The sequence below is a fragment of the Hypanus sabinus genome, chromosome 21 (genome assembly GCF_030144855.1).
Source record: "Hypanus sabinus isolate sHypSab1 chromosome 21, sHypSab1.hap1, whole genome shotgun sequence".
Lineage (NCBI taxonomy): Eukaryota > Metazoa > Chordata > Chondrichthyes > Myliobatiformes > Dasyatidae > Hypanus > Hypanus sabinus.
In genome coordinates, this window is record NC_082726.1 from 37,758,022 (window position 1) to 37,782,672 (window position 24,651).

Sequence of the window (24,651 nt, forward strand, 5' to 3'; positions counted from 1 at the left end):
TCCATATCAACACAAAGTGGAAGAATTCAGCAAGTCAGGCAGCATCTATGGAAATGAATAAACAGCTGCCGTTTCAGTCCGAAATGCTGACTGTTTATTCACTTTTATAGATGCTGCCTGACCTGCTGAGTTCCTCCTGCATTTTGTTTACCTTGAAGCCACTATATAAAACATAGTGGCAAACTGGCCTTCCACTTAGCTTTCCTTCTGTGGAAAATTGATCAGGCAAAGAGTAAAATGTACTCCTTATTTTCACCTAAGTTGCTGTCACTACCCAAGAGATTTCCACTTTAATTCTGTTTTGCAGGTACCTCCAGATGAATAAATGTTGGTCAGGGTACAGCAAATTCTTCGTTCAATATCACTTCCTCAACATCACATTAAAGGACTGTCCTATATGATAGGTTTAAGTACTGGAAATGTCCTTGAATTTAATAGTCTTCTGAACCAGGTAGGCTGCTATCACCGAGATTAGCTGACACTGAACAAGAACGTTGCTGCAGTGAATTACCTTCCCAGATTTCCAATGGAAAATTACAGGCATTTTCAAAGCTACCGTTATTGTTGGCTCCAGCAAATTCTCAACATGAATGTTTTTGAAGTTGTTTTGATTCTCATTTTGTTCAGTCACATTAAGTAGTTTTATTTCTTGGATCTGTATGGGAGAAAGACATTGTTCAAAATTATAACTTTAACAGAAGCTTTTTAAGCATTTATTCATAGTGTAATTTTACTAAATTGCTGCAGATTCGTAATAGCTTTCAGAGTTTTTCTCAGAGTAAAATTGCAGACCCCATTTCATCCACCAAAGACCTAGTCATCAGTCCCTTCCAATAATAATGATTTTAGGATTGTTCAACAAAAATACAAATGTACTGAAGGAATTTACAGATATGCAATAACAGCAGTATTATTAATATTCACTTAATATTTCTGCTTCTTCAAAGTAAACTTTTTTTCAAAGTATGTATATGTCACTATACGCTACATTGGGATTCATTTCTTGCAGATATTTACAAGAAAATAAAGAAATATAATAGAACGTTTGAAAAAAACTACAGGCTTCCCCCGCTATCCACAGGTAGAGCGTTCCTATGAAACCGTTTGTAAACTGAAATGTCATAAAGCGAAGAAGCAATTACCAATAATTTATATGGGAAAAAATTTTGAGCATTCCCAGAACTAAAAAATAACCTACCAAATCATACCAAATAACACATAAAACCTAAAATAACACTAACATATAGTAAAAGCAGGAATGATATGATAAATATACAGCCTATATAAAGTAAAAATATTGTATGTACGGTGTAGTTTCACTTATCAAAATAGGGAAGACAGCAAGCCAAAATTGATTTGGAGAAAAAGAATCGGTACGTACACGCATGTGCACATATACGCCTACACACGTACATGCATGCGTAAACAACTGCCCGCACAAGGCTTCACGGCCATTGTAGTCTTTCTCGGGTAAACACACGAATAAAGCGGGCGTCTTTTTTTCGTAAAAGTGAAAATCCTCTTTGGTTAGCAAAAACAGGTACTAATGTTGGTCTTTCGTAACAGCTGAAAAATGGGGGCCACCTGTATACATAAAATAAGATTAACAAACAACCAAAGTGCAAAAGAAGATAAATCATGCGAATTATTAAAAAATAAATAACTAAGGCTAAGAATTTAAGTTGAAGAATCACTGAGAGTGAGCCTATAGGTTGTGGACTCGGTCTAGCTGTGAGGAGAGTGAAGTCATTTATGCTGGTTCAGGAGCCTGGTGGTTAGAATAATAACTGTTCATGAACCTGGTGGTTTGGACCTAAGGCTCCCGTACCTCCTGCCCAGTAGAGGTGAGAAGAGAGCAAGGCCTGAATGATAGGGGTCACTGATGATGGACACTGCTTTCTCGTGGCAGGGCTCTTTGGAAATGTGCTTAGTGGTGGTTAGGGTTTTGTCTGCGATGGACTGTGCTATATCCATCACTTTTTGAGACCTTTCAGTTCCTGGGCATTGGTTTTTCCAATGGGGATTCGAGAGGGAGAAGGGGATTGGGGAATGGTTAGGGAGAGGGGGGGCTTTACCGGAAGTTTGAGAAATCGATGTTCATGCCATCAGGTTGGAGACTACCCAGGCGGAATATAAGGTGTTGTTCCTCCAACCTGAGTGTGGCCTCAGCGCAACAGTAGAAGAGGCCATGGATAGAGATGTTGGAATGGGAATGGGACGTGGAATTAAGATGGGTGGCCACTGGGAAATTCCGCTTCTTCTGGTGGATGGAGCACAGGTGCTTGGCAAAGCGGTCTCCCAATCTATGTCGGGCCCATCCACTTTTCCCACTCTCACTTTATCTCCTTACCTTCCCATCGCCTCCATCTGGTGCTCCTCCCCCCTTTTCCTTCATCCAAGGCCTCCTGTTCTCTCCTATCAGACTCCCTCATCTCCAGCCCTGTATCTCTTTCACCAATCAACTTCTCAGCTCTTTACTTCATCCTTCCCCCTCCCAGTTTCACCTATCACCTTGAGTTTCTCTCTTCCCTCTCCCTACCTTTTGAATATACTCCTCATCTTTTCTTTCCTCCAGTCCTGCTGAAGGGTCTCGGCCCAAGATGTCAACTGTACTTATTTCCATAGATACTGCCCGGTCTGCTGTGTTCTTCCAGCATTTTGTGTGTTGCTTAGATTTCCAGCATTGGAAGATTTTCTTTTGTCTGTGACTGGCTCATAGTCCTCCAATTTCTTTCTCCTGAAGTCAACAATCAGCTCTTCGGTTTTGCTGACATTGAGTAAGGAGTTGTTAGGGCATCGCTCAGCCAGGTTTTCAGTCTCCCTCCTAAATGCTGATTTGTCACCACCTTTTGCTTGGCCAACAAAAACGGTGTCATCAGCAAACTTAAATATAGCATTAAAGTTGTTCTTAGCCACATAATTATAGGTATAAAGCAAGTAGAGCAGGAGGCTGAACACACAGTTTGTGGAGTACCTGCGTTAATGGTGATTGTGGAGGAGATGTTGCTGCCAATCCATATTGACTGGGGACAGCAAGTGAGGAAATTAAGGATCCAGTTACACAGTGAGGAATCAGGCCCAATTTAGTGATTAATTTTGAGAGGACGTTAGTGTTGCATGTTGAGTTGTAGTCAACGAAACGCGTCCTGATGTATGCATCGTTATCGTCAAGATGTTCCAGAGCTGATTGAAGAGCCAATGAAATGGCATATGTTGTTGATCTGTTGTGATAGGAGGCAGATTGGAGCATATCCAAGTCTCTCATCAGGCAGGATTAGATAGACTTCATGAACAACCTTTCAAAGCACTCCATCACAATGGATGTAAGTGCTCCTGGACAAAAGTCACTGAGTCAGGTTACCTTGTTCTTCTTGGTCACTGCTTGAAGCAGTTGGGTATCTCAAACTGCTGAAGCAAGAGATTGAAAATATCAGTGAACACTCCAGCCAACTGATCAGCACAGGTCTTCAGCACTTGGCCAGGTACATTGTCTGGGCCAGATGCTTTCCGTGGTTTCACCTTCCTGAAGGATACTCTCATGTCATTAAACAGCCAAGAACGGCAACCTGGCCATACTAAATTATAAGTCTGTGATTTAACTTTCCCAAACAACACCTTTGGCACTCTACACACATTAATTTGGAGTTCAAGTTTAATTGTCATTCAATCATACATGAATACTCACGAATGCAGCCAAATGAAAGAGCATTATTCCGGGGTCAAGTACCAAGAGTCACACATGGTTCAAGTCGAACACAACACAACCTGTCCTCTGTGAAGCAAACACCAGGGGGCAGCACCATCTCCACCACCGGCACTCAGGTGAAGCACAACAACTCCCAACACTTCTCTCCTGGGCAGCTGCAAACAGGCAACACTGTGGCCCAAGTCCCGCAGCTCCCCTGCTGTCCGCCCCCACTATCCACCAATAAATCAGTGAATCGGACCCGCAGCATCCACATCGACAACAGGGTCTTGCGATCACAGGAAAAGCGACCCAGACTGCACACTGCCTTCATGCATCGGCTCCTCTGACACAGGCAGCAACGCGATCCGTGCCAAGCGCAATTCCTCCACCTCCTCTGCCAGTGAGCAACCCACTGATGGTGTAGACCTGCAGCACACCAAGTTCTCAATATCCAGCAAGGTCTTGCGATTGCAAAACACATGATTACAATAGGCGACAACACCTCTGGTTGGTCCCTAGAACCACTGTGCCTGAGTGTGCTGCCATCTTACCAGAGGATCATGTGTTGAGTATCTGGCCTTGAGTGACCTGCAGCCCTGAAAAGAGCTGCAGATTTAAAGAGCAGATAAACATAGAAACATAGAAAACCTACAGCACAATACAAGCCCTTCGGCCCACAAAGTTGTGCCAAACATGTCCCTACCGTAGAAATTACTAGGCTTACCTATAGCCCTCTACTTTACTAAGCTCCATGTACCTATCCAAAAGTCTCTTAAAAGACCCTATTGTATCGGCCTCCACCACCGTTGCCAGCAGCCCACTCCACACACTCACCACGTTCTGAGTAAAAAACTTACCCCTGACATCTCATCTACTCCCCAGCACCTTAAACCTGCGTCCTCCTATGGCAACCATTTCAGCCCTGGGAAAAATTCTCTGACTATCCACACAATCAATACCACTCATCATCTTATACACCTCTTTCAGGTCACCTCTCATCCTCCGTCGCTCCAAGGAGACAAGGCCGAGTTCACTCAACCTATTCTCATAAGGCATGCTCCCCAATCCAGGCAACATCCTTGTAAATGTCCTCTGCACCCTTTCTATGGCTTCCACATCCTTCCTGTCGTGAGGCAACCAGAACTGAGCACAGTACTCCAAATGGGGTCTGATCAGGGTCCTATATAGCTGCAACATTACCTCTCGGCTCCTAAATTCAATTCCATGATTGATGAAGGCCATTACACCGTATGCCTTCTTAACCACAGAGTCAACCTGCGCAGCAACTTTGAATGTCCTATGGACTCGGACCCCAAGGTCCCTCTGATCCTCCCCACTGCCAAGAGTCTTACCATTAATATTATATTCTGCCATCATATTTGACCTACCAAAATGAACCACTTCACACTTATCTGGGTGTGCCAATAAATTGTTTGCTACTACGATAAGACTACCAGAATACCTGTACACAACGTCAAAGTGCATAGAAGGGCTTTGAACAAAATTTGGGGCCTATTCACTCAACATTCCCATGAAGAGCATTTCTAATGTCTTCCTTTTGCAACTTTAAATCTATCACCACAACAGTTCTTAGCACAGTCCTGAATGTATCTTCCCTGTTGTGAGAAGTTGTGAGCCAGGAACAGAGGCTGCTACACGTTAGTGGAGTTATTACTCTTAGATGTTACTTCTTAAAGGAGGTTTTGAGAACATCCTTCAATCATTTCCTCGATCTTCCCGGTAATCTTGCAATGATAGAACCTGAAATAGTGTGTTTGTTACAGGAGTGTGCTGTCAGGCATGCAAGTGACATGGTTGCCCTTTCGAGTTGACTGAGGATGCTGCTTTGGGACTTGGCACTGATATTTATTCTCTTATTCTGTTGATGGGAATTCTTCAGTGCTTGATGTGCCTAGTATAGATACACCATGTCTCACTTCCATTTAATAAGATTTTACAAATATCTATTTGATAGTATTCAATCAATTTGATTTTATTTAATGTGTATTGGTTAGAATGTCAAAAACAGCTTATTATTGCAGTTTGAAAGATTTAAAATTGAGTTTGATTTTGGCTCAACTAATCTTCAAAACACTTCTCAAAATAGCATCATGTGATTTTCTACACCCACTTGAAAGGCACCTTTTAACATCCTGATTCAAAGGGCAGTTCCTCTGGTGTGCTACATGAATTTAGCTCAAGTTATTTATGCAGTCATCCTTAGACAGAAAGTTTACTTTGAGGATCAATTAATATTAAAGATCATTTGTGATGTGGTTTTCAGGTATCTTCGAGTAGATCTTTTTGAAAGGTGTTGTTTATAAAGCGTGATAGCAATTAACAGTATTAACGATACTGTTCATTCTACTTCTTTTAGAAATACTTTTTCTCTGTGTTTTCCTTTTCTTGGATCTTGGCTCTCAACCTTTAGATACTTTTTTCAGACCTCTGAGCCTATGCAACCACACTGATTTTGATAATGCATTTTATAGTGTCAGATATAAACTCGACTGTAAATTTGACGTCAAAATCCATGTGAATTTGGAAGTAAAGAAAATGAAATTCAGGAGGTTTCAGATGACACCCACCTACCTATATGTCCTCTCCAATAATGCCTTGGGTTGCACTAATGTTCTTCTGTAGTTGCCTAATTTGGTTCATAATTAAAGTATAGAGGGACTGCACATTAATTATTATTCTGTACGCAGTTCAGATCTGAGAACCTATTGGCTCACCGCTCTCCCATAACATGATTATGGTGTCTCATGTAATTACTCTTCTGTAGAACATACACAGCTATTCAGACCTCTCATGCAACCTGTAACTCCCTGGTGTAACTGGTACCTGGTCTCTCAGCACAATTAAACAACAACACGTGCATTTATATAGCACTCTTTATGTGGTGAGCACATTCAAAAGCACACTATTAAAACATGAGAAAATTTCACATCCAACTATTGAAAGAATAAGCAAAAATGAGGTGAGTGAGAGAAATTTAAGAAACAACTCAACAAAGGTGGAGATATTTATAGAATGATTCCAGTGTTTGGGATCTTAACATCTGAGGGCACAATCAGCAAGGGCTTCACTGAAGATTTAAATATGCAATAGACCAATAATTGCTAACGCACAAAAATTACAAAGACAGGAAGATTAGGAACACCTTAAGCCACAATCACCACCCTAATTCTCAGTTATTCAAATAATCTTATATCCTACTTATCAAACTTGGCAAGGCAAGTTCCTAGAATTTAAACTGATAGCAAAGAATGACATAGTTTACTTACTTGCAATTGAATCAGCTTGTCATGCTGACTGCTGCTATTTTCCCAAACTACATGAAGTTGAGTGAGAGCTTCAATCCTCAGCCCTGATCCCGGCATTGCAGCTGGGTGGAACAAAGTCTCCAGGGACAAATCGACAATGTACTTGTACTTGAACAATGCATTTGAATCAAGATCTACAATTATTCCTATTGGCAAAATGAATAATAAGTTATTAACACATATTCAAACAAGCATCTGCGACAATCATTCTCTGATTATATTCAAGATATTTATGATTTTTTTTTAAACAAAGTGTCCTGTTTCAGTATGAGTGGATTCTGCTTTTAAAGCACTGTGATTTCACTTGGGCTGGCTTTGATTTCAGCAGAGCTCTTTCTCTCTGTATTACCCTAAATTACATGATTAGATTATTTCAATATACTGTATATGACTATACTTTAACTATTAATTCTATAGACTTTCTTACCAGCCTCAATAAAAGGCTCCAGGCTCAATGAAAACAAAAACGTTTGGTCCATTTAATACTTTCAAGATTTATTATTTTTTGTGATCTGAGTAATACTGGCAAAACTATCATTTATTTGAGATGGTGATGTTGAGCCACCTTTTTGATCCATTGCACTCCTTATAGTGAAGGTACTCCCACAATACCATCCGAGAGGGAGTTCAGGGATTTAGACCCAATGGCATTTAAAGAAACAGAATTCATTATCAGGATGTTGTGCAATTTAGTATGGAATATGCACGTGGTTATACATTTACTCATCCTCTTCCTATTTCCTTTCTGGTAGTAGAGATCATGGTATTAGGAGATGATGTTGCAATAGTCTAGGCAATAGTTTATATATTGCAGATGGTACACAGTGTAGCTATGATGCACTCGCAGTGAAGTAAATGAATATTTAGTGTGATGGATAGGGTATCAATCAAGCAGGTGCCTCTGTTCTGGGTGTTGCTTTAGTGTATTTGGAGTTTCATCACATTCATAACTTGGGCCTTATAAAGGATGAAGAAGTTTTGGGTTTTCAGGAGTAACTTTCAACATCCCCACCCCAATCTGTCATTATAAATCCTCAATATTTATGTGGCTGATCCAAATGAATTTCTTGTCAACGGTGGGACCCCAGGATGTTGTTGGTACTGCCACTTATAATAGTAATTACCTGAGACGAAAGAGGGTAAAGTAAAATCGGTAAGAAACAAAAGAGTATGGTGAGCCTTCTTAAATCTTTATTGGTTGAACTGACTGGTTATACTTTGAAGCAAGCATGGATTGTTACCCGCACATATAGTGCTAATGTTTTTGTTAAATTGTTCTGTAATAGAAGCAGAATTATATTTTAAAGTCAGTTTAATTTGCCTTATTCATTCATAGTTGAATTATTTATACATGCATAATTTATCAGTTTCATTCCATTGCACTGATTCAGGCTTTTATACATACTTCCTGTAAAATGGTAAAAACATGGCGAAAACTTCAGATAAACCCAAATGTCTGCACTAGATGGCGGCAAAATTAGTATCCCCACAACTGATTTGGGAGTTGACTTCCCTTGTCAACCTGACCAGTTCTCTTCACCTTTCATTATATTTATCAGTTTTTGAACTCTTTTCTTCTGGATTTTAAAGTATAGTCATTTTTATTTTTATTATGTTTTAAATTAAAACAGTAAGTACATATATAAATGAAGTCTAGTAATTTGGGAAAAATCAGTTTATGCTCAGTTTTAATACATATTCAGACTATATATGAGATTTTCAGCACATTTTGCATTGTTTGCAGATATTTCTTGGTAAGTCCTGCCCTTTTTGAAAATGCACCAGGCATTTCCTAACGCAGTTTGTAATGTTTTAAAGTGTTTTCCTCTTGCCCTGCAAAACTATTTTAAATACTGTATTAATATTCATCCCCTGTGCTTTTTACTTCCAAAATTTTATTCTGCTGACTGCACTGGGAATTGACCAAAGTTTCAGCGAACTAACCAGGTAATTGTCACTTTACTGACTCTCACCCTATTTTCTGTGACAACCCCCCCTTCTCCCCTCTTCAACGTGCTGTTTTGTTTTTGTGTGGCTCAAATACCAGCGCAAGCAGTCCTCTGTTCATTGCAGTGTGGAAGTTAAAAAACTTAACTGCAAATCATTCTTAAAAGCACACATAATGTTGCTTCCTTGAAAGAAGGAAGCCCCAGTTTTGCAATTTTATGGTACCTTCCGATCTGAAGTTAATCTCATCACATAGAAAAAGGAATGAAATCCACTTTCTTGCCTTACATGTGAAGATTCCACGTCAGATAGTGGGAAAATGCAAGGCCCAGAAAGATCAATGAAGTCTTACTACTTTTGGCTTGCTCGCTTTTCCAGAAAGCCTCACCTTCAGCGCATCGCAGCACGAGGAGTACTAACATCAGCATGCCCTTCCCTGAGAGTTCTGGATTCCCCATAATCCACTCATCCGTCTCTCATTAACCAAAGGAATAAAAACCGTTCGAGTCCAGTCTTTTACGGTCTAGCTACGGGACACAGAAAGAAACGCCAGCCTGGCAAAGCAGAAACAGGGAAAGAGAATGGCACCGTAGACCTGGCCACAGAATTTAAACAAAAAGATCTTGCGAAACTTGCCGGAACTTGCAAAATATTGTAACTGTGTGTGTGTATGTGTTGTGATGTGTGCACCCGTACTTCTGCCTGGGTTTGCGGCTTTGTCTCGCCAATGTATCTACGCTTACGTGCCTATGTTCAGGAATCTACGAGTACCTTCCTGTCTCGATCGAGTCTGCCTCTGTGTAACTCATTTCTAATCACTTATCTCTCTGTATGTGAATCTGTCGAATTCCAAATCTACAAACATTGGAACACTCGGTTCGCAAGGAAAAACGAAAAAGACTGGTGTAACACTTTTAAAGTCCCGAGGAAACAAAATCACTCCGAGCTTTCAGAACTATAGTCCGATATTCAGTTTTGGAAAAGAAGTAAACGAAAAGGGAAAAGAAATCTAATGACTAAAGGATAGCAAAGAAAAATGAATAGATGTATTTAAATATTATCTTAATAGAAGAGCACTGAATTATAGCATGTTTAAATGGGACAAAATGCAATTTATTTTCATTGAACAAATCTTGTGATGAAAACTCATTTTGCAGATCAGTATTAATAGAAAGTTCAAATTGTATCTGTCCATTAATCTAGACGCTGGTGGTGCCAGATGAACAAATTTTCTGAACTATCAGATGTAAAATTATTAATTTTTCCTTGAAGCTGGTAAGTTTCGAGGAGCGTGGGAAATGGGGTCCCCCATTGAGTGGGAGGGAGCGCTAGAATCAGTATCTCAGGAACCAGTTACGGAATCATCACAATTTCAGACAGTTTGAGAGTGGATTGTTTGAGTTTTACTGTAGATTACAATTAATGATGAACCCAGTGATCAAAACTAGTTTTTAAAATCAATTGTATGAGTGGTTTCAATGTAAATGTAAGATATTTTCTACCGTCCGTTATCAGGAATTGTAGAGGAGGCTTGCTCCAAAAGCAGCACATCAGAGAAACTTTGCAGTGAACAATATATTACTATGAGAGAACAAAGGTTGTGCACAAGAACTGGGTTTAAATAGGCTGCAGGTGATGAGTTCGAAATGAGTGGCAGGAGATTCCTGTTAGTTGGGTGGATTCTGAGAGGTACCTGCCTATGCAGGCCTGATAAGCCCTCCCCCCTTATGGTTGGCATCGGGCTGCCCAGGGTGATTCTGATGGGTCCAGTGTTACTCTTTGACGAGCAATGGATCCAAGATGAAAGTAATGTGACCCAAGATTTCTCTTCCATGCTGTACACGTCCCAGACAACCAGGTACTGCACACACTGTCCAAGACAATGTGAATCCATCAACCCATGAACTGTGTCCACCGGACCTTTTTCCACCATCCTAGGATCTGGAAGTTCAGGCCCAGCTGAGTTGAGTGGTCCATGGACAATGGGCCTGAGGCAGGATAGGAAGAAGGCAGGTGAGATCCTGAGGGGCCGTGGCAGCTGGAAACGGTAAGTGATTGGATTTTCATGATGGGGTAAACTTCCAAGGGAACAATGAACTGGGACGAGAGCCTATGGGAGTTGGTTTACAGAGGCAGATCTTGTGTGGACAGCTAGATATGGTTCCCAGGACACAGTAGACTGGCTGGGCACCATTGGCAGTTGGCCTGGTGGCAGTAGGCAAGGTTGTCTCTCCAAACCCTCCTCTAAGCTTTCTTGGAACAGCAGACTCGAGACCCTGGAGGACGGGACTGTCACAGGGAACTGGGTGATAGCCATAAAGAACTTCAAAGGGTGACATACCCATGGCAGAGAAGGTGTGTAGATTATGGGACAGCTCAAATACTTCTTCTATGTGGGTGGGTCAGAGGTGGAAAAGCTTCACAGAAACCTCTTCAGTTGCTGATTGATTCTTTCTGACTGCCTTTTGGTCTGTGGGTGATAACCAGAGGACAACTGCACAGGAGATGAACTGAGGCGACCAGTCCGGCACATTGTCTCGGGGGAAGCTGTGGTGGCAAACTACATGTTGGGGAACCAAGCCTGCCATCTCAGAGGCAACCTTGGAGAAACTGTCCACCACTGTCGAGATCACTATGGCCCCGTGGGAAGGTAGTGAACCCGTGATGAAATCAGTGACGGTATGGGACCATGTGCATCGAGGGACGAATGGGGGCTGGAGAAATGTAGAGGGCTGCTGGTTGGAGGAATTTGACAGGGCACATCGAGAGCAGGCAGCAATGAACTGATGTACGTCTGCGATCACAGTACATCACCAGAACTGGTATTGCAGAAATCCTGGAATCCATTGTGCACCTCGATAGCTGGAGAGGGGTGAGGAATCAGCCCATTGAAAAGTCTGAGGGTACATGGCCACCAGCACATATCTGCGGTTATCAGGAGTGTCAGCCAAAGCAGGTTCTTGCTGTAGGCCCTGGTGGATCTGCTTCTCAAGTCCCAGATGAATGGGGTGAGGATCTGGGAGGATGGACTCCTTTCAGACTCCTTTCAGCTGGGTCAATCGGTCGTAATAGGGAGTCCACCTTAATGTTCTTGGAGCCGAGTAGGTAGGAGATAGTGAAGTTATATTGCTTGAAGAAAAGGGTCTAGCAGACCTGATGTGGGTTGAGTTGTGTGTCTGCTGTATGGATATGAAGTTCTGGTGGTCAGTCCAGATCAGGAAGGACTTGGTGTTTCCCATAAGCAAATGTCTCCATTCCTCCAATGCCCATTTGATGGCAACTAGCTCTGTTTCCTACTCCATACTGGTGCTATGCAAAGATGAACTTGAGTGAGAAGAAGACACAAGGGTGAGCCTTCCCATCCACACTTCATAGAGAGAGGATGGCTGCAGTGCTCATGTCAGATCCACCTCTACCACAAATGGTCCAGAGGGTTTTGGATAGCGGAGAATGGGAGCAGTGGTATGGCGTCTCTTAAGCTCTTTGAAAGTGTGGCTTGCAGCAGCAAACTAAGTTGTCCGAGAGATAGGTGACTGGGTGAGGGAGGTGAGAGGAGCAGTTATTTGACTGTAGTTTTGTTAGAAGTTGGAGAAGCCCAAGAAATGCTGTAGTTGCTTGGAGGAGCATGATTGGGGCCACTCAATGACAGTGTGCACCTTTATGTGGGTCCATGATCATGCCTTGGAGTGAAAGGACGTTACACAGGAAGGAAATGACTGGGGTGTTGTGGTAAACTACGTATACCCGTCTGGACACGCCCCTCACCTGACTGCTCCTGTGGCTCCTCCCACAGACCCCTGTATAAAGGCGATTGGGACACTGCTCCTCCCTCAGTCTTTGAGATGTCTTGCTCCCTTTTGCTGTTAATAAAAGCCTATCATTCACTTCCAGTCTCCGAGAGTTATTGATGGTGTATCAGGTGTGGAGCTGGCATTTTCTAATTGCAGTACTGTTGGTTTTTGAAGAGATACTGAAGGACTGAACGAATGTGACAGACATGGTCTTGGGGATTAATGTTTAAGTTGGTTTGCTTAATTTGAATGTACATTTGTGTTTTAAATTAATTAAATGTTTTAAAATTGTTATGAAGGATGAACAACTCTGATGGGCTGAAGGGTGCAGAGTGACCCACGCCCCCCCCCCCTTTTTGGAGAATCGCAAATTGCTACTATTTCGATGCTGCTACCAAGGAAGTAAGAGAGACAAAGGAAAGCTATCAGGGCAGTTGTTATTGATAACAGCTCATGAAAGTTAATGAGAGAGAGACACAGCTCAGAGATACACAAGGTGGAACGTCTCCTACCATTGATTTACTGCTATTGTCTTTTGGAGAAGGATTGTTTACTTGGTACTGTTCTATTCATTGAAACCCTTCAGGGGGCAACCAGAGTGGGCTGGTTTAATGGGTTACATCATCCCAACCTGATTGACACCTGAGACCCCGTGAGTGGGGATAAAAGTGAGGTCTGGGGTAACACCCCTCAGACGCACCAGGAGAAATGCTAGTGAGCATCAGAACCCCCACGAGACAGGGTGGGAGACCAGAGACTGAACAAAGGGTCGGTAAATTGTAACTCACAGTGTTTTGTAGCGAGACCGGTGGGGGCTTGTGTGTGTGTCCATCCTTGCCTGGGTGAAGAGTCCACTACAGAAGAACGGTCTAGCTAAAGGACGGAGGGGTCATACGTGAATGGCCACAACAACAACGCATTGACAGATCAAAATCATAAAGGAAGGTTGGCAAGATAATCGCTGTTACTGTTCACACGTTTTCTCTCTCTCTCCAACAATTGCACCACATCGACAAACAACTACTGCAGCCTGCATGAACTGAACTGAACTTCATATTTCCATCTGACAATTCATTATCCCCTAGACAACGCTAGAGCTTGTTTCATTAGTGAATATTATTATACCTGCACTTTTGGGTTTAGTATTGCTAACGTATATTCTCTGTATATTCACATTGATATTATTTTGTATATTTTTGCTAATAAATATTGTTGAAAATAGTATCACCAGACTCCAACGGACACTTCTATCTTTGCTGGTAAGACACCCAGTTATGGGGTTCATAACAAATTGGGGCCTCGTCTTGAGATTTGATACCAAATTGGAGGGCCAGTGAATCGGGCTATAAGTCCAGACTTTGATCTGGTTGCATGGGTAACCAGACAGGCAACCAGCAGAGATGGACGTAGACAAATTTACACAAAACCCGACTTTGAAGGCGCTAGAGGATGCCACAAAGACGGACTTGGTAAATATTGCAAAAGGATTAAATCTCACAGAGGTGAAGTCGTCAATGAAAAAGTGGGAGATGCAGAGGGCCATTACTCAGTATTATATTGAGAAGGATGTGTTTTTGGCTGAGGTATTGGAACTTATCCCTAAAAAGGTATCAACTATTGGGACGGTTCAGGTAGAGTTGGAAAAATTGAGGCTGGACATGGAACAGAAGAAAAGGGAGTATGAGCTCTAGCTAAAGGAGTTAGAGGTGAAAAGGGAGAAGGAAAGAGCTGAAAAGGAGAAGGAAAGAGCTGAAAAGCAGAGGGAGCATGAACTTAGGTTAAAACAGCTGGAAGCAGAGGAAAGGGAGAGGGAAAGAGCTGAAAGGGAGAAGGAAAGAGCTGAAAAGGAGAAGAATAGAGCTGAAAAACAGAGGGAGTATGAGGAGAAGGAGAAACAGAGGTAGCATGAGCTGGAAATGGAGAAGGTAAAGCAAGAAAGAAGAGTCCCGGGGCAGACCGAGAGGAGAGGTTTAATGTTAGTAGGGAGTTTAGGTTAGTATCTCCGTTCAAGGAGGCAGATGTTGATAGTTATTTCTTGCATTTTGAAAAGGTGGCAGTGAATCAGAAGCGGCCTAGAGATCAGTGGGTGGCGTTGTTACAAAGTGCATTAAAAGGGAAGGCTCAATGGGCATATGCGCCATTGTCCATGGATGAGTCTGCAGATTATGAGGAAATAAAGCAGGCCATCCTTTGGACCTATGAGTTAATCCCTGAAGCATATAGACAAAAGTTCATAGATTTAAAGAAAGTGTGGAATCAGATGTCTGCAGAGTTTGCCTATAAGAAGGGTGTGCTCTTGGATCGTTGGTGTGCGGCAGAAAGGGTGGAGGAGGATTTCCATCGTTTCAGAGAGTTAATTCTGATTGAGGAATTTAAAGGTTGTGTTTTGGATGATATCCGGATGTATTTGAACAAGAAGCCGAATAAGTCTATATCAGAATTTGCCAGGTTCACAGATGAATATGTCCTAACCCACAAGACAAAGTTTTCCTCGAATAAGAGTTACCAGAAAGACTGTAGGGACAGTAGAGAAAGCCCGCCGGCTGAGTTAGAAAATAAGCCAGGAGCTAGTGGTAAAGGTAAGGAGGAGGAAAAGCAGGCTGGCAGGAGGGTTCCTGGCTTGACCTGTTTTAATTGTGGAAAGGTTGGTCATATTGCATCTAAGTGCTTTGCTCTGAGGAAGGAGACAGGAAAAGGGAAAGCAGCACTCCCTACAGGGTGTATTGAGTTGATCAGCAAATCGACGAGAAAGGTCAAGGTAGATAAAATACGAGAGGGGCCTGAGAAATTTATTTCAGAAGGGACCATGTCTGTGAAAGAGGGAGACACACCAGTTCCAGTGCGGATCTGGAGAGATACTGGAGCTGAGCAGTCATTGATTCGCAGTAAGGTACTAGATTTTGGTCCTAAGACTGGAGAGGTAGTTTTAAGAGGTATTGGAAAAGGGACAGAAGCCGTGCCTTTGCATGGGATCATTATAAATTGTGACCTGGTATGTGGACCGGTTGAAATAGGGGTATGGTCAGAATTACCGAGAGACGGCGTGGACGTCCTTCTTGGTAATGATTTAGCAGGGGGTGACGTGTGTTCAGCAGAGAAGCTGACAAGCAAGCCTGTAAGTGTTGAGGACCCGCCCCTAGATTCCAAGATCTATCCTGCATGCGTGATCACTCGCAGCATGTCGAGAAAGGCAGCTGAGAAAGAGACCAGTTTAAATCAGTCCAGTGTTGATTTGGCTGAGACATTTTTACTGACCCTGTACCAAGAGGGGTTAGGGGATGGTAAAACGGAGAATAGGGAGGTGGAAGAGAGTAAAGGAGAGTAGGTAGACCTACCCTTAGCCAGGAGGGACTGTATAGAGGCACAGAGTAAAGATGAGAAACAGATAAGGCAGTTAGAAGGTCCAGGGTTGGACATGGATGATCTGTCTGGCTTGACAGAACTGTTTGAAGAAGTTGAAAAATTTAAACGTGTTCCCAATAATGATATAAGGGCAGTCCTAGATGAAAAGGATGCAGTTGCCTTGAAGGAGTCTGCTGGGTTAGCAGAAGAAGTTGTTTTAACCCGCAGGGTTGAGTTTACTCCGGATGGGAGTTGCCCAGAGAGTAACTGGGAGGATCAGGGGAACTTAGAATTTGAAAAAGGGACTGGTATGGAAAGCCTGGAAGAGGTAGATGTCCCGTTTGAGTGTGTTCAAGATGTGGATGCACAGGGTATTGAACCTAGCATTGAAACTCAGGAAAAGTCTGAGGTATCTGATTTAGTTGAAAAGGAATGCAGTCCTTTTGGGTCAGATGGACTTGGTTCAGTGAAGAAAGGGTTAACCTTGGTAACAGTGGGGAGTGAGAACTCTCAGTTGTTTGTGTTAGGAGGTGTGTTAAAAGTTAGTGAGGAGATGGAAGCTGGTGATGTGAATATTATTATTGAAGGAGAAGGAAAAAGTGTAGTTCCTAAATTGAATAAAGAAAATTTAAAGTCAGGATTAGTTTCAGAAGCAGTAACCAGGCTGAAGGAACAATGGCTTGTTAACAAGGTGCCTGTGAATCAATTACAGTTTGTTTTGGAATTTAAAGGTAAACAACTTGCAGATGTTAAACTGAAAACTAATAGAATGAAGGATCCTGAAGATAAAACTAATGACTTGCTTAAAAATAAAGAATTGTGTGGAAGTTCAGAAGATGGGCTAAGTTTGGAAAACATTGTTGATAAAATAACTGCTATGAAAGGAGTATGCGAAAGCCTATTCCACACTGGTGAGCAAGCTAACCACATAAGAGTTAAATGGAAAAGAGGCAAAGGTTGACAAAATGCCACTTTAAATAACAGGATCTGGTTTTGAGGGATTTCGACAAAGCATGTAAATAATAAAGACAACACCATGGAAGATTGACTGTTGAGTTTAAAAGTAAAATAAAGATTAGTATTTGCATAAACTTTTGTAATGTACTACAGAATAATCACACATGTATTGGTTCACATTTTGTAATATACACTTAAGCTAAGATCACAACTCTTTAGTTTTGTTTTGCTGAAGAAAAGGAATAAAAACAGGAGGTTATTAAGTTGGAGTCTGATGCTGCAAGAATTTGATATTAAGATACAGCATATTAAAGGAAGTGATAATGTACTCATTGACTGCTTATCTAGATGCTAAGTTGAATGTATATCTGTATTGTTCTGTAGTTAAAAAAAAAACCCTTCTGTATTGTGTTAGATTCTGTAATTCTGTAAGACTCTGTATTAGTTAATTTTCCCCTTTGGTGAAAATTCTTAGAAGGATGGGGGTGTTACGAAGGATGAACAACTCTGATGGGCTGAAGGGTGCAGAGTGGCCCACGCCCCCCCCCCCCTTTTTGGAGAATCGCAAATTGCTACTATTTCGATGCTGCTACCAAGGAAGTAAGAGAGACAAAGGAAAGCTACCAGGGCAGTTGTTATTGATAACAGCTCATGAAAGTTAATGAGAGAGAGACAGCTCAGAGATACACAAGGTGGAACGTCTCCTACCATTGATTTACTGCTATTGTCTTTTGGAGAAGGATTGTTTACTTGGTACTGTTCTATTCATTGAAACCCCTCAGGGGGCAACCAGAGTGGGCTGGTTTAATGGGTTACATCATCCCAACCTGATTGACACCTGAGACCCCGTGAGTGGGGATAAAAGTGAGGTCTGGGGTACCACTCCTCAGACGCACCAGGAGAAACGCTAGTGAGCATCAGAACCCCCACGAGACAGGGTGGGAGACCGGAGACTGAACAAAGGGTCGGTAAATTGTAACTCACAGTGTTTTGTAGCGAGACCGGTGGGGGCTTGTGTGTGTGTCCATCCTTGCCTGGGTGAAGAGTCCACTACAGAAGAACGGTCTAGCTAAAGGACGGAGGGGTCATACGTGAATGGCCACAACAACAACGCATTGACAGATCAAAATCATAAAGGAAGGTTGGCAAGATAATCGCTGTTACTGTTCACACGTTTTCTCTCTCTCTCCAACAATTGCACCACATCGACAAACAACTACTGCAGCCTGCATGAACTGAACTGAACTTCATATTTCCATCTGACAATTCATTATCCCCTAGACAACGCTAGAGCTTGTTTCATTAGTGAATATTATTATACCTGCACTTTTGGGTTTAGTATTGCTAACGTATATTCTCTGTATATTCACATTGATATTATTTTGTATATTTTTGCTAATAAATATTGTTGAAAATAGTATCACCAGACTCCAACGGACACTTCTATCTTTGCTGGTAAGACACCCAGTTATGGGGTTCATAACAAATTGGGGCCTCGTCTTGAGATTTGATACCAAATTGGAGGGCCAGTGAATCGGGCTATAAGTCCAGACTTTGATCTGGTTGCATGGGTAACCAGACAGGCAACCAGCAGAGATGGACGTAGACAAATTTACACAAAACCCGACTTTGAAGGCGCTAGAGGATGCCACAAAGACGGACTTGGTAAATATTGCAAAAGGATTAAATCTCACAGAGGTGAAGTCGTCAATGAAAAAGTGGGAGATGCAGAGGGCCATTACTCAGTATTATATTGAGAAGGATGTGTTTTTGGCTGAGGTATTGGAACTTATCCCTAAAAAGGTATCAACTATTGGGACGGTTCAGGTAGAGTTGGAAAAATTGAGGCTGGACATGGAACAGAAGAAAAGGGAGTATGAGCTCTAGCTAAAGGAGTTAGAGGTGAAAAGGGAGAAGGAAAGAGCTGAAAAGGAGAAGGAAAGAGCTGAAAAGCAGAGGGAGCATGAACTTAGGTTAAAACAGCTGGAAGCAGAGGAAAGGGAGAGGGAAAGAGCTGAAAGGGAGAAGGAAAGAGCTGAAAAGGAGAAGAATAGAGCTGAAAAACAGAGGGAGTATGAGGAGAAGGAGAAACAGAGGTAGCATGAGCTGGAAATGGAGAAGGTAAAGCAAGAAAGAAGAGTCCCGGGGCAGACCGAGAGGAGAGGTTTAATGTTAGTAGGGAGTTTAGGTTAGTATCTCCGTTCAAGGAGGCAGATGTTGATAGTTATTTCTTGCATTTTGAAAAGGTGGCAGTGAATCAGAAGCGGCCTAGAGATCAGTGGGTGGCGTTGTTACAAAGTGCATTAAAAGGGAAGGCTCAATGGGCATATGCGCCATTGTCCATGGATGAGTCTGCAGATTATGAGGAAATAAAGCAGGCCATCCTTTGGACCTATGAGTTAATCCCTGAAGCATATAGACAAAAGTTCATAGATTTAAAGAAAGTGTGGAATCAGATGTCTGCAGAGTTTGCCTATAAGAAGGGTGTGCTCTTGGATCGTTGGTGTGCGGCAGAAAGGGTGGAGGAGGATTTCCATCGTTTCAGAGAGTTAATTCTGATTGAGGAATTTAAAGGTTGTGTTTTGGATGATATCCGGATGTATTTGAACAAGAAGCCGAATAAGTCTATATCAGAATTTGCCAGGTTCACAGATGAATATGTCCTAACCCACAAGACAAAGTTTTCCTCGAATAAGAGTTACCAGAAAGACTGTAGGGACAGTAGAGAAAGCCCGCCGGCTGAGTTAGAAAATAAGCCAGGAGCTAGTGGTAAAGGTAAGGAGGAGGAAAAGCAGGCTGGCAGGAGGGTTCCTGGCTTGACCTGTTTTAATTGTGGAAAGGTTGGTCATATTGCATCTAAGTGCTTTGCTCTGAGGAAGGAGACAGGAAAAGGGAAAGCAGCACTCCCTACAGGGTGTATTGAGTTGATCAGCAAATCGACGAGAAAGGTCAAGGTAGATAAAATACGAGAGGGGCCTGAGAAATTTATTTCAGAAGGGACCATGTCTGTGAAAGAGGGAGACACACCAGTTCCAGTGCGGATCTGGAGAGATACTGGAGCTGAGCAGTCATTGATTCGCAGTAAGGTACTAGATTTTGGTCCTAAGACTGGAGAGGTAGTTTTAAGAGGTATTGGAAAAGGGACAGAAGCCGTGCCTTTGCATGGGATCATTATAAATTGTGACCTGGTATGTGGACCGGTTGAAATAGGGGTATGGTCAGAATTACCGAGAGACGGCGTGGACGTCCTTCTTGGTAATGATTTAGCAGGGGGTGACGTGTGTTCAGCAGAGAAGCTGACAAGCAAGCCTGTAAGTGTTGAGGACCCGCCCCTAGATTCCAAGATCTATCCTGCATGCGTGATCACTCGCAGCATGTCGAGAAAGGCAGCTGAGAAAGAGACCAGTTTAAATCAGTCCAGTGTTGATTTGGCTGAGACATTTTTACTGACCCTGTACCAAGAGGGGTTAGGGGATGGTAAAACGGAGAATAGGGAGGTGGAAGAGAGTAAAGGAGAGTAGGTAGACCTACCCTTAGCCAGGAGGGACTGTATAGAGGCACAGAGTAAAGATGAGAAACAGATAAGGCAGTTAGAAGGTCCAGGGTTGGACATGGATGATCTGTCTGGCTTGACAGAACTGTTTGAAGAAGTTGAAAAATTTAAACGTGTTCCCAATAATGATATAAGGGCAGTCCTAGATGAAAAGGATGCAGTTGCCTTGAAGGAGTCTGCTGGGTTAGCAGAAGAAGTTGTTTTAACCCGCAGGGTTGAGTTTACTCCGGATGGGAGTTGCCCAGAGAGTAACTGGGAGGATCAGGGGAACTTAGAATTTGAAAAAGGGACTGGTATGGAAAGCCTGGAAGAGGTAGATGTCCCGTTTGAGTGTGTTCAAGATGTGGATGCACAGGGTATTGAACCTAGCATTGAAACTCAGGAAAAGTCTGAGGTATCTGATTTAGTTGAAAAGGAATGCAGTCCTTTTGGGTCAGATGGACTTGGTTCAGTGAAGAAAGGGTTAACCTTGGTAACAGTGGGGAGTGAGAACTCTCAGTTGTTTGTGTTAGGAGGTGTGTTAAAAGTTAGTGAGGAGATGGAAGCTGGTGATGTGAATATTATTATTGAAGGAGAAGGAAAAAGTGTAGTTCCTAAATTGAATAAAGAAAATTTAAAGTCAGGATTAGTTTCAGAAGCAGTAACCAGGCTGAAGGAACAATGGCTTGTTAACAAGGTGCCTGTGAATCAATTACAGTTTGTTTTGGAATTTAAAGGTAAACAACTTGCAGATGTTAAACTGAAAACTAATAGAATGAAGGATCCTGAAGATAAAACTAATGACTTGCTTAAAAATAAAGAATTGTGTGGAAGTTCAGAAGATGGGCTAAGTTTGGAAAACATTGTTGATAAAATAACTGCTATGAAAGGAGTATGCGAAAGCCTATTCCACACTGGTGAGCAAGCTAACCACATAAGAGTTAAATGGAAAAGAGGCAAAGGTTGACAAAATGCCACTTTAAATAACAGGATCTGGTTTTGAGGGATTTCGACAAAGCATGTAAATAATAAAGACAACACCATGGAAGATTGACTGTTGAGTTTAAAAGTAAAATAAAGATTAGTATTTGCATAAACTTTTGTAATGTACTACAGAATAATCACACATGTATTGGTTCACATTTTGTAATATACACTTAAGCTAAGATCACAACTCTTTAGTTTTGTTTTGCTGAAGAAAAGGAATAAAAACAGGAGGTTATTAAGTTGGAGTCTGATGCTGCAAGAATTTGATATTAAGATACAGCATATTAAAGGAAGTGATAATGTACTCATTGACTGCTTATCTAGATGCTAAGTTGAATGTATATCTGTATTGTTCTGTAGTTAAAAAAAAAACCCTTCTGTATTGTGTTAGATTCTGTAATTCTGTAAGACTCTGTATTAGTTAATTTTCCCCTTTGGTGAAAATTCTTAGAAGGATGGGGGTGTTACGAAGGATGAACAACTCTGATGGGCTGAAGGGTGCAGAGTGGCCCACGCCCCCCCCCCTTTTTGGAGAATCGCAAATTGCTACTATTTCGATGCTGCTACCAAGGAAGTAAGAGAGACAAAGGAAAGCTACCAGGGCAGTTGTTATTGATAACAGCTCATGAAAGTTAATGAGAGAGAGACAGCTCAGAGATACACAAGGTGGAACGTCTCCTACCATTGATTTACTGCTATTGTCTTTTGGAGAAGGATTGTTTACTTGGTACTGTTCTATTCATTGAAACCCCTCAGGGGGCAACCAGAGTGGGCTGGTTTAATGGGTTACATCATCCCAACCTGATTGACACCTGAGACCCCGTGAGTGGGGATAAAAGTGAGGTCTGGGGTACCACTCCTCAGACGCACCAGGAGAAACGCTAGTGAGCATCAGAACCCCCACGAGACAGGGTGGGAGACCGGAGACTGAACAAAGGGTCGGTAAATTGTAACTCACAGTGTTTTGTAGCGAGACCGGTGGGGGCTTGTGTGTGTGTCCATCCTTGCCTGGGTGACAAGTCCACCACGGAAGAACGGTCTAGCTAAAGGACGGAGGGGTCATACGTGGATGGCCACAACAACAACTCATTGACAGATCAAAATCGTAAAGGAAGGTTGGCAAGATAATCGCTGTTACTGTTCACACGTTTTTTCTCTCTTTCTCTCCAACAATTGCACCACATCGACAAACAACTACCGCAGCCTGCATGAACTGAACTGAACTTTATATTTCCATCTGACAATTCATTTTCCCCTAGACAATGATAGAGCTTGTTTCATTAGTGATTATTATTATACCCGCACTTTTGAGTTTAGTATTGCTAACGTATATTCTCTGTATATTCGCATTGATATTATTTTGTATATTTTTGCTAATAAATATTGTTGAAAATAGTATCACCAGACTCCAATGGACACTTCTATCTTTGCTGGTAAGACACCCAGTTACGGGGTTCATAATAAAATAAATTTATTTTTAAGTTATTACAAATGTTATTATTTATTTCAATTTGTTTTAAACGTCTCTGTTCATCGGAGATACTTGGAAACAATTAAAAGGCGTCTTCAGAGCATTGTTATAACGTGAATATTTTCACGGACTTTTGAAGAATTACATGCCCTTCTTTTGTTTTGCCTTTGGATGTTTATCATCTATTTGAATGAACACATGGTATCACAGTTTAATGTCTCATCATAAAGTAAGTACCTAGAAATACTGGATTTCAGCACAGTTCTAATGTATTGGCCTAGATTATATGATATAGATGCTAAAGTAATTATTAACTTCTAATAATCAGCATTTTTGATTTGTTGGAACACCAGATAACTCACATCATTCTCTTTTCAATTCAATGGTTCAATGTTGTGGATCTTGATCTGCCTTCACAAGAAGAAAATCTGATGAAGGAACCACAGGATCTCAGTTCACCAGGTCATGGAGGGAAAGTATACTTCAAGTTTTGAGTCAAGACCCTTTATCTAGGCTGAAAGGAAGCGAGATAACGAGTATACAATGGCAGTGGGAAGGGATGGAGAAAGAGCTGGCAGGTGATAGGTGGGTCCAGGTGAGGATTGTGATAGGAAGAAGAATGGGAATGGTGTCAGAAGCTGGGAGATGATAGGGGAAATTACAAAGAACTGAAGATGATGGGATAAATGGAGGGAAGTGGAGAGGGGAACCAGTGGGAGAAGAATGTGGATGATGGACAGATGGAGAGGGTAGAGTAAGGGAATGGTGGGGCCTGTGGAATAGGGCAAAGAGAATAAAGAAGAAAACGAGGTAAAGAGACAGAGGGGGAATGGTTTCTCGAAGTTTAAGAATTTGATGTTCATGCCACTATATTTCAGACTCCCCAGACAGAATATGAGGTGCTATTCCTCTAATTTGAATTTAGCCTCAACCTGGCAGTGGTGTGGGCCTTGGCCAGATATGTCTCTGTGAGATTGGGAACTAAACTTTAAAAGGCTGGCCACTGAGAGAATCCAGCTGGCATGGCAGACAAAGTGAAAGAGCTCTGCAAAATGGTTACCTTGTCTGTGTCCAGTATCATCGGTACAGAGGAGGCTGCAATGGGAATGTCAGATGCAATAAATAACACAAATTAGCAGTGGAAGACTGCCTTACTAGCTCTGTTCTTGTGATGAAGCTTTCCAGGCCAGGACATCTATATAGACAGATATTACTACTATAGACAGAGCCTTTTAAACACATCTCCTCTATTTCCCACACTGCTGCCCTCACCCCAGCCACACCCCAAACCCCTCCCCCCTGCAAATAGGCATAGCAGGAATAATGTTCCCCTTATCCTCACCTACCATCCCACCAGCCTATGTATTCAACATATATCATTCTTTGCAAGCTGTGCTAACTACAATGAGATCCTATCATTGGGCACATCCTCTCCTCTCTTCACTTTCTACAGTGATCACTCTCTCTGTGACATTGTGATCCACACATCTCTTCCCCCTCCCCAGGTACTCACCTGTGTAACCACACAAAATGTTACTCTTGCTCTTGCATCTCCTTCCTCTCCACCATCCAGGGCCCTAAACAGCCCTTCCAGGTGAGGCAAGCTTTAA

The 24,651-nt window shown here is 42.1% G+C and overlaps 1 protein-coding gene across 4 annotated transcripts in view; it reads right to left on the bottom strand.

Annotated features, from left to right (window-relative positions):
- LOC132378971 (microsomal triglyceride transfer protein large subunit-like) overlaps positions 1–9,844 on the bottom strand; it is a 104,876-nt gene extending 95,032 nt beyond the window's left edge. Inside the window, exons 1-3 of one of the 4 annotated variants that reach the window (XM_059946366.1) lie at positions 9,733–9,844; positions 6,976–7,160; positions 512–655 (exon numbers count right to left, since the gene is read on the bottom strand). In XM_059946366.1, coding sequence (XP_059802349.1) covers positions 512–655; positions 6,976–7,071 — 240 coding nt within the window. In that variant the 5' untranslated portion in view covers positions 7,072–7,160; positions 9,733–9,844. Of the gene's footprint in view, positions 1–511; positions 656–6,975; positions 7,161–9,349; positions 9,636–9,657; positions 9,683–9,732 lie in introns of those variants that run through there. The other 3 variants (XM_059946368.1, XM_059946367.1, XM_059946365.1) reach the window with 3 other exon arrangements.
- Between the last annotated feature and the right edge of the window lie 14,807 nt (positions 9,845–24,651).